Source organism: Typopeltis vanoorti, chromosome 12 (assembly GCF_054136105.1).
Source record: "Typopeltis vanoorti isolate ZY-2024b chromosome 12, IOZ_Tvanoo_1.0, whole genome shotgun sequence".
Lineage (NCBI taxonomy): Eukaryota > Metazoa > Arthropoda > Arachnida > Uropygi > Thelyphonidae > Typopeltis > Typopeltis vanoorti.
Window position 1 is genome coordinate 105795570 of NC_143560.1, and position 14732 is coordinate 105810301.

The following is a 14732-nucleotide window of genomic DNA, read 5'->3' on the forward strand; positions in this document are numbered from 1 at the left end:
AGAATATGTCATAGCTGATCTCACCACTGTCCTATAGATTTTTCCCTTTAGATTGACTGGCATCCTCTTATCACATAGCACTCCAGCCATCTCTCTCCAGTTCCTCCATCCATCTTGTATCCCGCATCCCATTTCCTTCTCACCCTCTCCCTCCTCTTTCACCATTGAACTTAAGTATCTAAAGTCACTAACTTTCCTGATGACATTTTCTTCCAGCTCTGCCTCTTGCCTGCCATCCCCTTTGCAACACATGTACTCTGTCTTACTTCTGCTCAGCCTCATACCTCTTTCCGTCTTTCCAATTTACCCGTCACTTCTTCTCTTGATTCTGCACACAGCACGATGTCATCCACATACAACATTGTTCAAGGCACATACATCTTCTCTCACCTCTTTCGTCACCACCTCCATCACAATATTAAACAGGAACAGACTTAATGCTGACCCTTGATGCAAACCAACTGTCACTTGAAAGTTTTCTCCCAAGCAGGCTGAACTCTTCACATTTCTGTGCATCTCCTGCACCAATCTTACATATTTCTCTGGTATCTTCTTCTTCTTCCTCAGACACTTCCAGACTTCTTGCCTTGGCACTCTATGGTATACTTTCTCCAGATCAATAAATACCAGGTGTAGCTCCCATTGTTTCTCTCGAAACTTTTCCATTATCTGCCATAACCCAAAGATAGCATCAGTCATCGATCGACCAGCATGAAGCCAAACTGCTCCTTTGCAATCTCTACCTCCTCTCTCAGTCTTCCATCAAGAACCCTTTCTAGGATGTTTATTGTGTGGAACATCAAAAATTCAACTACCTGTCCACAATCATCAAGTGAATGGCCTGATCAGTTTCCTGCAGTTCAGTTCCATGAATATAATACACAGCTTCTGATTTCTTTCCAAAGTGCATCATCTTACACTTGGCCACATTAAACTGGCAGCCATTCACTTTTGCTGTACTGATAGTATGTTTAAGTCTTCCTGCAGGATCTCTGCATCAGCTTCATTGTTACCATTGCCCTTCCCAGTTTAGCATCATCAGCAAACACCGAATATTTCCTGTCAAATCATTTCCTATATCATCGATATACAAATTAAACAACAGAAGACCACATACTGAGCCTTGTGGTACACCACTGGTTACTTGCCTTCTCCTGGACTCAACTCTTCCATAAACAACTCTTTGATATCTGTCCATCAGTCACCCTCTAATCCAAATCATCGGATTCATATCCATTCCTACTTGCTTCAATTCATGCAATAGGAATATGATGCTCTGTACTCAGAGCATCATATTCCTATCTGTCCAGTCTTGAATTCTGTCTTTTACCAATTTCTTCAATACTTTGACCACCACTCCTCAGATGCTGACTAGCCTATAATTTGCTCCTTCTGTCTTGGGGCTCCTTTATGCAATGGGAGTATTTTGCCTTCTTTCTGCTCCACTGGCACCTTTCCAGCTCTGAGGCTTAAATTAAACAGCTTGGTCAGAGAAGCTGATAATCCCTTGCACATTCTCATAATACATGGGCCGATATGTCATCTAATCCTGTGGCTGTGTTCATATTGAGGTTTTGCAATATTTTAAGCACCTCCATTTCTTCAATTTCTATTCTCCTATTAGTCGATGTCACATCTGGCATTGCAATGTCATTACTTAGATGGTAAATTCCTGAAAATGCTCACTCAGTATTCAACTAAGTGGTTGGGTTCTGTTATCTTCCCACAATCAGCACTTTTTAAAGTCATCCTTCCATAGTCATTCTTCCTTTTACTTGCCACATAGCAAAATAATTCTTAAGAGTTTCTTTTGGCCTCATCAGATAACATTCTCTCATAATTAGTTTAAGTCCTCCTTGCCACATCGGTCATCCTTCTTGCCCATGCCTTATACTGCTCATGCTGATCACCTTCTTCTTTATAATCCCCCAACAACCTTTTATGTGCAACTATTGCTTAATAAAGCTATTCATCCCGCTAACTCCTCCTGATTTATGCTTCTGACTCTAGTTATACATTTAGATACATTTAGTACTTTTTTTAAACACTCCTTGACCACCTCCCATGCACCACCAGCATCTCTCTCTCCCTTCAAATTCTTATGCCATGACTGTGAAGAAAGCTAACTCCTCAATTTGTCATAATCATCTGTCTTATATTTCCACATATCTCCCTTCTTAATTGAAAATTCTGCATGTTTAGCAATCTCCCAGGTTAAGACTACATGATCACTTTCTCCAAGTGGAGGCGGTGTAGCTAGATAGTATTACTGATGATGATGATTGTGAAAATACTACCTTGCTTATCAGTAATTTGAGGTGGTGGTCAATAAAAAAAAAAAGTCTTCACAGCAGATTTCAAGGATATCTTACTCTTAACCTATCCAAAGTACAAATGTACCACAGGTTTGCTTTCACTGGCAGAATTATCATTAAACATCATTTTAGCTATTTAAAAAAATAGCTACTGTGCAGATTCATAACAGATACTCTGTGTTTTGTACTTTAAAGGGACACAGACAGAAACAATGTTTACTAAATATTTCTCTCTCTCTCTCTCTTTTCTCTAGCCATGCAAAGATGAAAAAGTAAAAACAACATGTTAGTAAAGTAACTAACTTTAGTTGTTCTTAGGTTATAAACAAGAAATTTCCAGGCTACACATTATTAGAAAACTGTGAAAGAATACATATACGGCCATTTTGCATAGCAGTTTTCTGAAGCAGTCATTACAAAGCTGGGCTTGAGGATCAACCTATGACTTACTGCTAGAGAGTATGCATTTATTTATTTTTTGTTTGTTATCATATCAAGTGATCCCCCCCCACCGTCCAAAGCTGTTGCTTACCATCTGCCTGTTATTGTTACATTTCCGTACTCAAATATAAATAGGAGATCTACTAAGATCTAGTTTGCTGAATGGTTACAGGTGATGTTATAATTTCTTATTATAATATATTATAAAAAGTTGGTATTCCATAATGCAAGTCTCTATAGCTTACTTGGTATAGATAAGCCCTTTGGTTGGAAAGACCCGAGTTTGAATCCCATCTATGAGATATGGAACTTGTATCAGTTTTATTCAATTTTAGCCAGTCTCATATAGAGGTGCAGGGTTTTTTCCTCCAAGAAACTAGTTTTTCATCCTTCATACAGAAGTCATATTTTCTATATATACAAGAATCATCCACTGATTTGCAAGAAGTACAAGAAATGTAAATGGTGTATCACCATATAATTAAAATACTCTAGATCACAGAATATAGTAGAATAAGACCATGTGCATTATGGGATATACTAAAGCAATTGAAATCAACAGCAATATGTGTGTACAAGTAATGTAGTAGGTGAAGATATTTCATCCAAAAACTGTGGAGTAAAGGATTAAAACAATTTTTGTCTACTATAATTTACTCAAAGTATCAGATTAGAAGACTTCAATTTTTTTCAAATTTATTTTGAAATTTTGAATGAAAAATATCAAAATCACATCATGGAAAGATAAAGGCATGAGACCAAGTCTCAATATCATTTCTTCCATGAATGATGAATAAAATTATGGGCATTCTACAATAATAAAAATTCTTTCTTTATTCCTACTACAGCATATTCAACATTTTATATAATAAAATAAGTTAATATAATAATAAGTTTATGTAATAAAAAACATTTTTTTGAATAAATGAACAACTTACAATGCAAATTCCTGTCTCTTTATCACAGAAACGGGTATGGTTATTACATGCACAGGGCTCTGCCCATCCCACCAAATCCAGAACATCCTTACTATCTAAGTAATTAGGTTTCCTTTTCCGATAATAGCCTAATGCAGGATCCTATAATGAAACAATTAATATCAGGATAGAATAAAAATTCTGTTTTTTTTTTTTCCATCATAATTTGCTTGAAAAAGACATGCAATCTTCTTCCTAAATAAAAACTTATCAAATTTAAAAATTTTTCCAAATACAGTATCACCCACTCTGTCTCTGCTACATCAAAATTTATAATTCTATAATAATAGACAAAATGAAACTAAGAATACCTAACTTATAAATATTGAAGCAGGATATTAAAATTAGTTTATATAGTGTGTCTGGAGTGACTGATCTTTAGAGAACAGCAGCCTCGATATGTAAATCACTAGTCCTCTCCAGGTGGTCCTGTTGTATGCTTTTCTGGAGACTTCTATTAAGCATACAACAGGACCCCTGGGGAAGACTAGCGAGGCACATTACTGAAGTAAAGAGTGACCATACAGCATCTGATGATGTCCAATGAACAGATGGATGGATGTATATTAAATTTCGCCTCTTAATCATGTTCATGATGTTATCACGCAATTCATTAAGGTAGGATGAAAGCCTTATATATGTATTACCAATCATCAGATGCTTGGGCTATATGATAAACTTTTATGCTAGTTTATATATGAATACTGACATTATATATTTTCATTCTCGTCATCGTCGTCTGAGATTCAGGTATAGACTTTTTTTTGTCCTGTTCCTGTTTTGCAGATGAAGTTGGTCTTTCCATCTTAGTCTTGGACGTCCATGGTCTCTTCTTCCTGTAGGTTTATATTTATCCAAAATATGAATCCTATTGTTTTTATCCTTTCTATGTGGTGTAGCCAATTTTGCTGATATTCTTCTTGAATGATATTTTCATTCTATGATGATGAAATATAATTTCATCATATTTAGTTAAATTATTAGTTAAATTTCATTTAAAGTAAGATTTAGTTAAATTCCTCAAATTTAACTAAATAAACTTAGAAAACTGAAAAAACCTACAAAAATATTTTTATTATTACACAGCGAATATCAGAATTTCTGAACACAAGGACTACATCCGCTTTCATAAGTACAGCCATTCTGGTCTTGCTGACCATGCTCTGGATACACCCCACAAAATACGGTGGAAGAACGCTACAGTAATACACCGTAGCAAATACAAATTCGAAAGATTATTTATGGAATCAGCCTCAGCCCTAAGAAACTCTCCAAACCTCAACAAATTTGGTTGTATGCGACTGCCCCAAATTTGGGAGGCTTACATCAGTAGACCTTCAGACCAACAGCCAAGAACACTTACTTAGCCTGCTAGAGGGCACCATCAGGACTTTTAGGAGAACAATAGCTTCATCTCTTCATTCTCAGTTACTGTGTTGTATTGCCTACGTGCATGTGCCTTTTTTTGTAAGTTCCTTTTGAAAATGGCAACGTGACGATGCCAAAATATCAGAAATATTTATTAAAGTGTAATTTAATTTATATTCGTATCTACATTATTCAATTCCTTAAGTGATTTAGTAATAATACCTCCAGTGAGTTCAAGGAGTCATCGAGGGAGGGAACCTACCATACAGCTCTCCGTCTCCACCACTCCACTAACCACAACTACCATCATCATGTACACCAGCACCATCTACTGCCGACCACCAATACTATTTTCACAGACAATCACAAACACCCATGCCCATGGCAGAATTTGAACCTGCAGCCTTTGAAAAACTAAAAATGAAAGTTCTTTCATTTTTAGTTTTACTAGTGATAGATATTGAATAGAAAGCCAATTTAGGTTTCATAAATTGAGCTGGTGTGTTCTAAAAGTTTGTTGTTTTCTTACCCACACATCACCAGTGCCATGTGTGGACAAGAAGGTAAGAAAAAGGAGGAATCTATTGAGATTTTTTGAAGGTTTTTAGATTTTGAGAAAGATAGAGTGAGGGAGAGTGTTCCTAGAACACTATCAGATAGAATGAAAGAGACAAAGAAGTTGACTTGGAAGGATCTGCATATGCAGTATGTTTTATATCATGATGGATCAAAGTCCTTTTATAACTGAAGAGAAGTTAACAATTTTGTTTTGTTGCATGACATAACCAACTAAAAAAAAAATTCAGTTAACTATTTTGGGACTTTGATAGTCATTTTCATAAATATTCCCAAATCAAAAACAAAAGGTCTGACTGGAAAAAGCAGTCGTGACAGTGTGACAGGCAAAATAAAATTTTCTTGACATTTAGAATGATAACAAACAAGTAAAGCATCAATGATAGAATCCTCGATTTTTTTTTTCCTCCTGTATCCTATCAGTGAAGATTATAAACCTTCTACTAATTAATACTACAATAAAGAGCCAAGAGTCTATTTTTCCGGCGGCATAAATTAAGTTAAGGGGATAATAAATCCCTCATATTTTAAAGCCGAATACGAAACTCGGAGATTGAAATCTAAGAGTTTCATGCCGAAGAACTATCAACAAGTCCAAGCGGAAGTCAACACCTGGGTAGTACACGACACTAGGGCAACTCGAAGCAAAGGTGGAGCAAGATCCATCACTATCCTTAATATTTTCTCATAATGTAAAACGCAGCTCCTAGGAGATGTATTACTGTTTTACATTATGAGGAGAGGTCACTACCCAGACCGGTTTCGACCTTTATTGAGGTCTCATCAGTGAGTAGATAGACCTGGAATACCAAGGTTTAAGTGAACCAAACTTACATATACCCCTACTAACGAATTGCCAGACTGGTGTATCTGCAGTAATACATCTCCTAGGAGCTGCGTTTTACATTATGAGAAAATATTAAGGATAGTGACGGAGCTTGCTCCACCTTTGCTCTGAGTTGCTCTAGTGTTGTACTACCCAGGTGTTGACTTACGCTTGGACTCACCGATAGTTCTTTGGCATGACACTCTTAGATTTTGAAAGATTTTGATCTCCGAGTTTAGTATCCGGCTTTAAAATAATGAAGGATTTATTATCCCCTTAACTTAATTTACACCGCCGGAAAAATAGCTTCTTGGCTCTTTATCGTAGTAATAATAATATATGGGTACACCAGTCTGGCAATTTATATGTATGTGTAAGTTCGGTTCACTTAAACCTTGGTATTCCAGGTCTATCTACTCACTGATGAGACCTCGATAAAGATTGAAACCGGTCTGGGTAACCTCTCCTCATAATGAAAACAGTAATACATCTCCTAGGAGCTGCGTTTTGCATTATGAGAAAATATTAAGGATAGTGATGGAGCTTGCTCCACCTTTGCTCTGAGTTGCCCTAGTGTTGTACTACTCAGGTGTTGACTTACGCTTGGATTCACCGATAGTTCTTCGGCATGAAACTCTTAGATTTCGATCTCCGAGTTTCGTATCCAGCTTTAAAATAATGAGGGATTTATTATCCCCTTAACTTAACTAATTAATACCATAGGTGAACTGGCAATTAGACAATCCAAACAAGGAACTTTTTCAAGTGAAATTAAGTTTCCAGTAAGCAAGGTTGTGGAAAAGAAATTCATCTACCATCAAAAGACATTCATTAACATATGTGCCTATAGTGGGATTCAAATCCCCAAACTAATGGCTGGACAGCAGAAGTACTCTCCACAGGCAAACAATCAGTTGGGCAACCAAAGATCAATGCATAAACACTCAACAGAACAGGAATTATCAAATTTAAGCCCATATCTGAATTATCTGATAGATTAAGCATAGGATATCATGGTAATATCAGATTTAAAGCCTATCACAGAATATGAAATATTTTCTACTGTAAGTGCTATGAACTATATGCAAATATAAATGCAAACACTGCTGTAGGCTTAGATGGAATATCAGCTCGGGTGTTGCGTGAATGTGCAAATGAATTGTCAACTCCTTTTACTTGGATATTTAATTTAAGTTTGAACTCTGGTATGGTCCCTAGGGAGTGGAAGTTAGGCAAAGTGGTTCCTTTACATAAGGGTGGCTCTAAAACTGCGGTATTTAATTACAGACCAATCACCATCTCAGGAGTAGTGGTGAAAGTTGGAAAAGTTGGTTAAAGACAAAATTCGAGAATGGTGGATCAGGATATGATACTCTATAGAGGCCAACATGGTTTTGTTAAACGCAGATCCTGCCTTAGCAATCTATTAACTATTCATAATAGAATAACATCTGAGTTGGACAAAGGAACTGGCTACACAGTGGTACTTCTGGATTTTGCTAAGGCTTTTGACAGGATACCCCATGGAACACTGTTACGCAAATTGGAGCAGATGGGAATGGATATTAAATTGGTGATATGGATAGGAGAATGGCTCAGGGAGAGATACCATAAGGTGGTGTATGGAGGAGCCGAGTCCAGAATGAGGCAGGTGACCAGTGGTGTGCCTCAGGGCTCTGTGCTTGGGCCAATGTTGTTTAATTTGTATATAAATGATATAGGAAATGGCTTAAAGGGAGATATTCAGTTGTTTGCTGGTGATGCAAAGTTGTGTAGTGCAATAAAAAATCAAGCTGATGTTGAAAGTTTGCAGGAGGATTTAAATAAGCTGGTAAAATGGGCAAAAGATAATGGATGTCAGTTCAATGTGGAAAAGTGTAAAGTCATGCATTTTGGGATTAAAAGATTACCAGCTGTGTACTACATAGATGGAAAGGTACTCCAAGAGATTGATGAGGCTAGGGACTTAGGGGTATTGGTAGATAGGGAGATGAAGTTCAGAGGACACATTGCTAAGGTGTCCAAGATTGCACATAGGATTACTTGGTTGTTGAGGAACACACTGACAACCAGAGATAAAGAGGTTATTATTCCCCTTTATAAAGCATTGATACTTCCACATTTGGATTACTGTGCTCAGGTCTGGTCACCTGGATTCCTTGGAGATGAGGAGGCTGTGGAGAGGGTTCAGAGAAGAGTGACCAAGTTGGTGAATGATATAAAAAATGCTCCCTACATTTGATAGATTGAGAGCTTGTGGATTGCAGAGATTGGTTGATAGGCGAAGAAGAGGGGATATGATAGAAACATTCAAATTACTGAAAGGTTTTTATAGGATTGATGCAGGGGAAATGTTTCAGCTGTGTGATAGTGATGAAAGAACAAGAGGTCATCTCTGGAAATTAAAGAAGAGTGTGGTTAACAAAGGTGTCAGAACAAGGTTTTTTGCATGGAGGGTGGTGAATGAGTGGAATTCATTGCCTGACTCAGTTGTGAGCTCTTCGTCTGTAAATGAATTCAAGAAGAGATATGACAGATATTGTTTTGCTAGTTTGGGTCTCCCGCGATGAGTCTACTGACTCCATGGAGATAACCGTAATAATAATAAAAATAATAATAAAAATGTGATGATTCTTGTGGCATAGATGAGATTTTAATAACTGTTCTTAGGAAAAATTAAAAAAAAAAGGATAAAAGATAAAAAAAAAAACTGTATAAACAATAGGCTTAAAACTGAATACAGTACATTACAATGATGCTACAGCTGACTTTCAGAATATAGCAAACACTGTTAGAACAAATTTGCTTGTTATATCAATCCATAAAAAAGTCCCTCACTGAAGCCCCATAGGAGCAATGCTATAATACAGAAAATTCACTATAGCAAACAATCGACTTAAACTATTCTTGAGCCTCAGAAGTTTTCTATAGTCAACTGTGCATCATGTCTCTTTCTCTCTCTATTTATTTTTGTTGGATTGAAGATTAGATATCCAATAGAGAAAAATTATGTAAAATTTTAATAAGATGAATTTCACAGATGAAATTCATCTACCTAAAGACATTTACAATCATCAATGTCTGCAGTGGGATTCTAACTCACAGATTGCTGTTTCGAGAATGGAAGTGAAATAGGCTATTCCAGTTATATAAGATCCCTGGTGTTTTCATCAGGGAACCAGACAAGGAGTACTGCTTAACAGACTCCTTCTCCTCAACGGATTAATCTATCAAACACCAGCTACTTTAAACAGAATTATAGCCAGAATTATCTATCCCTGATTTGTTGTATTCAGTTCTCATTTAGACTTTATGAATAAGAAAACTTATCCTATATTAAATCCTCTTTTCCCAAAAATCATGAATTCTTTAAATAACTTGATTAAGTTATATTAAATAAATTGTTTAACTCGTCAGTTAAACAATTCCTAAACTTACATGATATATCATCAACTAAACTGTCTACACTTAGTACTGCACTAAGAATAAGTACAGTCTTATTTGTTACTATCTACAGTACAGGTAACTCTCTTTTTAGTCTTTTCTTTTACACGATTTCGAAATAACACTGTTTTAGAAAAGAAAAGCAATTCTATTTTTGCATGGTATATTTTGATTTAACATGGTTCAAATAGTGCTTATTTTTAAAATTTCTGTTTGAATTCAGTTCTGTTAAAAAGGATATTTCCTTTATTATTATCATTTCCTAGATGGTACATATGTATTTAAAACTTGAATTTTGGGGAATCCCCTCAATGTTTTAAATATCAGGGATAATGCTAAGCTACAGAATGCCAGAATGTAGACAACTGTCTATCTATATGTTCATTGGTCACTCCGATGCTGGATGATGTTCCACACCAGGCTTCGCCATGTAGTCCTGTTGTTTGCTTTTCTGGCGGCCTCAACTCTCTGAAGATCAGTCACTCCACACACACACCATCCATCTCATTGATGTCTACTCCTTCTTCTTTTCCCAGGAATTTGACGTTCTATTACTGTTCTGAGAAGTCCCCCTTCCATCCTTTCTATATGTCCAAAATATTTTAACTTTCTTCTGTCGATATCTTTACGGAGCCTTAAAGTTCTACTGATCTTTTCTAACACCCATTCATTTGTACGCATTTCAGTATATGATATCCTCAACAGCCTTCTGTAACACCACATCTCAAAAGCAGATATCTTTTTCTTATATGACTTCTTTAGGTTTCAAGTCTCACATCCATAAGTCACTGTTGGAAAAACAACTGCATCCAAAATCCACACTTTGTACCCATCGAGACAGATCCATCCTTCCAGATTTTAGATAGGTCTCTGACTGTTGTTTATTCCTAACCTTCTTCTGACATCTTTTGAACAGCAATTCTTCATATAAATAATGGATCCCAGGTACTAAAACTTGCTGACTTTCTCAATTCTTTCTCCATTAAAGTACACGTTTCTCAAGAGCTCTTTTCTGTTTGCATTTCCTTAGACAACTGTGACGACAACAAAAAAAAATCAATTTTTGTAATTACGATTCCCGAAGTTAATCCGACAGATGATCCACTATATTCACTTGCGGTTGGTTCCTAGAAGCAGAAGGGTGCTATGCCGATTCCTTCAAGTTAAGTTGGTCTGCTACAGAAAGCCTGCCTATATAAAGCTGCTTGGAAGGAGTTAAGCTGTTTGCTAAATAATCATTTCTTGTTTACAGTTCAAAACATTTCAATGTCTTGTGTTTTGTTCATGAAAGTTTTGTTAGAGCAATAGAGTTATAAAGGTATGTATTAAATTTTGAAGAAAGAAAAGACCCTAGCGATGTGAATAGAAGATTGCTCACAAAAAAAAGAAAAAAAAAACTTTTAGATGGAAATGTCATCAAACAGAAAGCATTGTGGTTGTACAAACAGATTCAGGAAAAGGAGCCAACAACATTAAACAACAATTGTGATTTTTCTGCAAACACAGGTTGGCTTTCAAAATTTATCAAAAGATGTGTGTTTCATAATGCAAAAATAAAGGAGAAGCTGTATCTGCAGATGAGCTGGCAGCTAGCGAATTTCTTTCAAAACTGTCCAAAATTATTGAAAATGGTGGTTACACTCCCCCTGATTAAGTTTGGAATGCAGATGAGACTGGCCTTTGTTGGAAAAAAAAAATGCCAAGTAGAACTTATATAGCAAAATCACAAAAGTGTTGGTGGTGTTAAAGCAACTAAGGATCATGTGACTATTATTTTGCAGCAATGCTTCAGGAGATCGTATATTAAAACCATTACTCATTAATCGATCCCTAAGACTACAGGCAATGAAAGGTATGGATTTTAACACGTTACCAGTGCACTGGAAGACAAACCAAAAAAGGTTGGGTTACAAAAGAAATTTTTTAATGAATGGTTCAAGAATCAATGTTTTGTTACAGAAGTTAAACTATTTGATGAAAAAAAATCTGGACTTTAAAGGTTTATTGACTATAGACAATGCGCCTGGCCATCTTGTTTTAGAACACCCAAATGTGGAATTTTGTTTTCTGCCACCTAATACAACATCCTTAATGCAACCAGTTGGGTGTGATTGCCATCTTCAAAACTTACTATATAAGAACAACAATCCAATACATTTTAGATAAATTAGATAAGGATAATTTATTGAGAGTCAGTGATCTGTGGAAGAAATTTTCTATTTTGGATTGCATCAAACTTGCTAAGTTTGCATTATCAGAATTGAAACCATCAACTTTAGATGCATGCTGGAAAGCTACTTGGCTAGAATATGTGAAAAAGAAAAACCCTGTACCCTTTTGCATACAACTGAATATCCCAATATCAGATTAGCACGTGCAGTTGGCAGAGAAGGATTTGATGATTTTTCGTCTGCAGATATTGAAGAATTGATGGTTGACAAGGCTGTTAGTGAAGATGAAATAATAGAAGCTATCCTTGAGAATCTCGATGAAAAAGAAAAAAGTGATAATGTAGAGATTCCACTCACTGCAGGAGTAATTAAAAAAGGGCTTCAAATGGCTAGTAAATTGCAAAGTCGTTTTCTTACACGTGATCTAAATGCTGAACGAGGTGAACAGCTTAAACGTGAACTGAAGTCGTGTATGGTGCAATAAGAAGAAAAATTATACAACAATCTAGTCAAAACAAGATCTCAACAATTAATTACAGAGTTCATGGTTTAAAAAAAAAAAAAAAAAAAAAAAAAAAAAAAAAATCAACCTTCAGAATTATTGGAAATTAGTGCTAATTTTAGTAACTTTTCCTGAAGAAAACGTTTTGCCATTGCAGTATGAACAGGATGACCAAAATGTTTCAAGTGATGGAAGTGATTTAATTCCAGTTTCACACAAAAGAATGCGACTACCATCAGAAATTGATGGCAAATAAAATTTAAATAATAACCATATGCCCAGGTGTATTTGGGCCTTTTTGAATTTCTGTTTTATTAGTGACACACTATTTCCTTTAAGAAAGCTGTATATACAAGGGTGGTCGGTCTAAAACGTTCTCGGCCTTGACCATAGATGGTCAAGGTTGAGATAATACGCTATCGACATGATTTTTTTTTTTTTTTTTTAAGTTGGTACATCTGTAATAAGCATCCATGTCAAATTGCAAGTCACTCTATCAAGTAGTTTGTTTTATACAGTTGTCTGTATCCCTTGAAATGGATAAAATTGAATATCGTGCAGTTATAAAATTCTTTGTAAAAAAGGTTTTAATGCGAAAAGAAATTCATTCGAAGTTAATAAACGTTTATGGGCACTCTTCTCCTTCATTTTAGACAGTTAAGAAATGGGCTGCTGAGTTTAAACGTGGCCATACCAGCCTTGAAGATAATCCACGTGAAGCAAGTCCAAAAAGTGTAACAACACCAGAAATCACTGATCAATCAAGTGCATGATATGGTATTGAATGACCGGTGAGTCAAAGTGTGTGAAATTGCTGAGACTATAGGCATTTCAAAAGACCATGTAGGATATATTTTGCATGAAGAATTGCAAATGAAAAAGCTTTGTGCAAGATCGGTGCTGCACTTGCTCGCAGCAGATCAAAAACACACTCGCATGAAAATCTCTGAACAGTACTTGGAGCGTTTTAACAAGAATAAAACTGATTTTGTCCTCGATTTATTACTATAGATGAGACTAGGATTCACCATTACACACCAGAATCCAAAATCCTGTCAAAACAGTGGACAGAAGCTGGTTGTTCAGCACCAAAGAAGACAAAGTCTGTTCCATCAGCAGGAAAGATCATGGCATTGGTGTTTTGGGATGCTAAATGCATTTTGTTTATTAATTATCTTGTAAAGGGTAAAACAATAACCGGGGAATATTCTTCAGATCTTTTAACTAGACTAGACGAAAAAATTCACGAGAAAAGACCTAGTTTGCAGAAGAAAAAAATCATCTTTCATCAGGACAATGCACCTGCCCACAAAAGGTGTTTTGGCAATGTGAAAATTAAGGGATCTACACTATGAATTGTTGGAACATCCACCCTATTCTCCAGATTTGGCTCCCTCTAACTTCTATCTCTTCCCAAAACTAAAACTCTTCTTTGCAGGTCAGCGTTTTCTTAAAATCAAGAGGTGAGTGCAGCTATAGAGGGATATTTTGCAGATCTTACTGAGAATCACTACAGGGACGGGATAATGGTGCTGGAGCATCACTGGAATAAATCTTAAGAGAGATTGTGTTGAAAAATAAAAATAATTTTGAAATTATAAATTCTTTTTTTCATTATTAGACCGAGAACTTTTCAGACCACCCTCGTACTTTAAAAAAGTATTTAAAATAAAAAATATTCCATTAAAATGAAATAGAGTTTTATTTCTTCTGTTTTTTCATATGCACTATATTCTTTTTTGCATTTTTTTTTCTGGAACCAATCTACTATGTAAATGGAGAATTGGGTGTATTTAATTTGATTCAGATATTTCTAAGCAATGCTTACAAATAAATCTAAAATTACTTGTACCACTTTCTTTGCACTGCATATGATCAATACAACTGCACATATAACAACTACATATAATAACTGCACATATCTCAATGCAGTCAGAACTCTTAAATTCTACTTCTTTTTTTTTTCTTAGACTGGCTGTCAATTATTTCTTAGATTTCCTGACCATACCAAGATAAAATTATATTCTAACCCTAACATAAATACAATACTACCATACAAAACTATCACAATCTAAACATACTCTGAACTAATTCTCCTTCATGAAGTAATTT

General features: G+C 35.7%; 1 protein-coding gene across 1 annotated transcript in view; it reads right to left on the bottom strand.

Moving 5' to 3' along the window:
* Positions 1–14732, bottom strand: part of LOC150101107 (laminin subunit alpha lam-3-like) — a 789889-nt gene that overhangs the window by 334074 nt on the left and 441083 nt on the right. The window contains exon 31 of the mRNA XM_090402236.1: positions 3695–3835. Coding sequence (XP_090258362.1) covers positions 3695–3835 — 141 coding nt within the window. The remainder of the gene's footprint in view (positions 1–3694; positions 3836–14732) is intronic.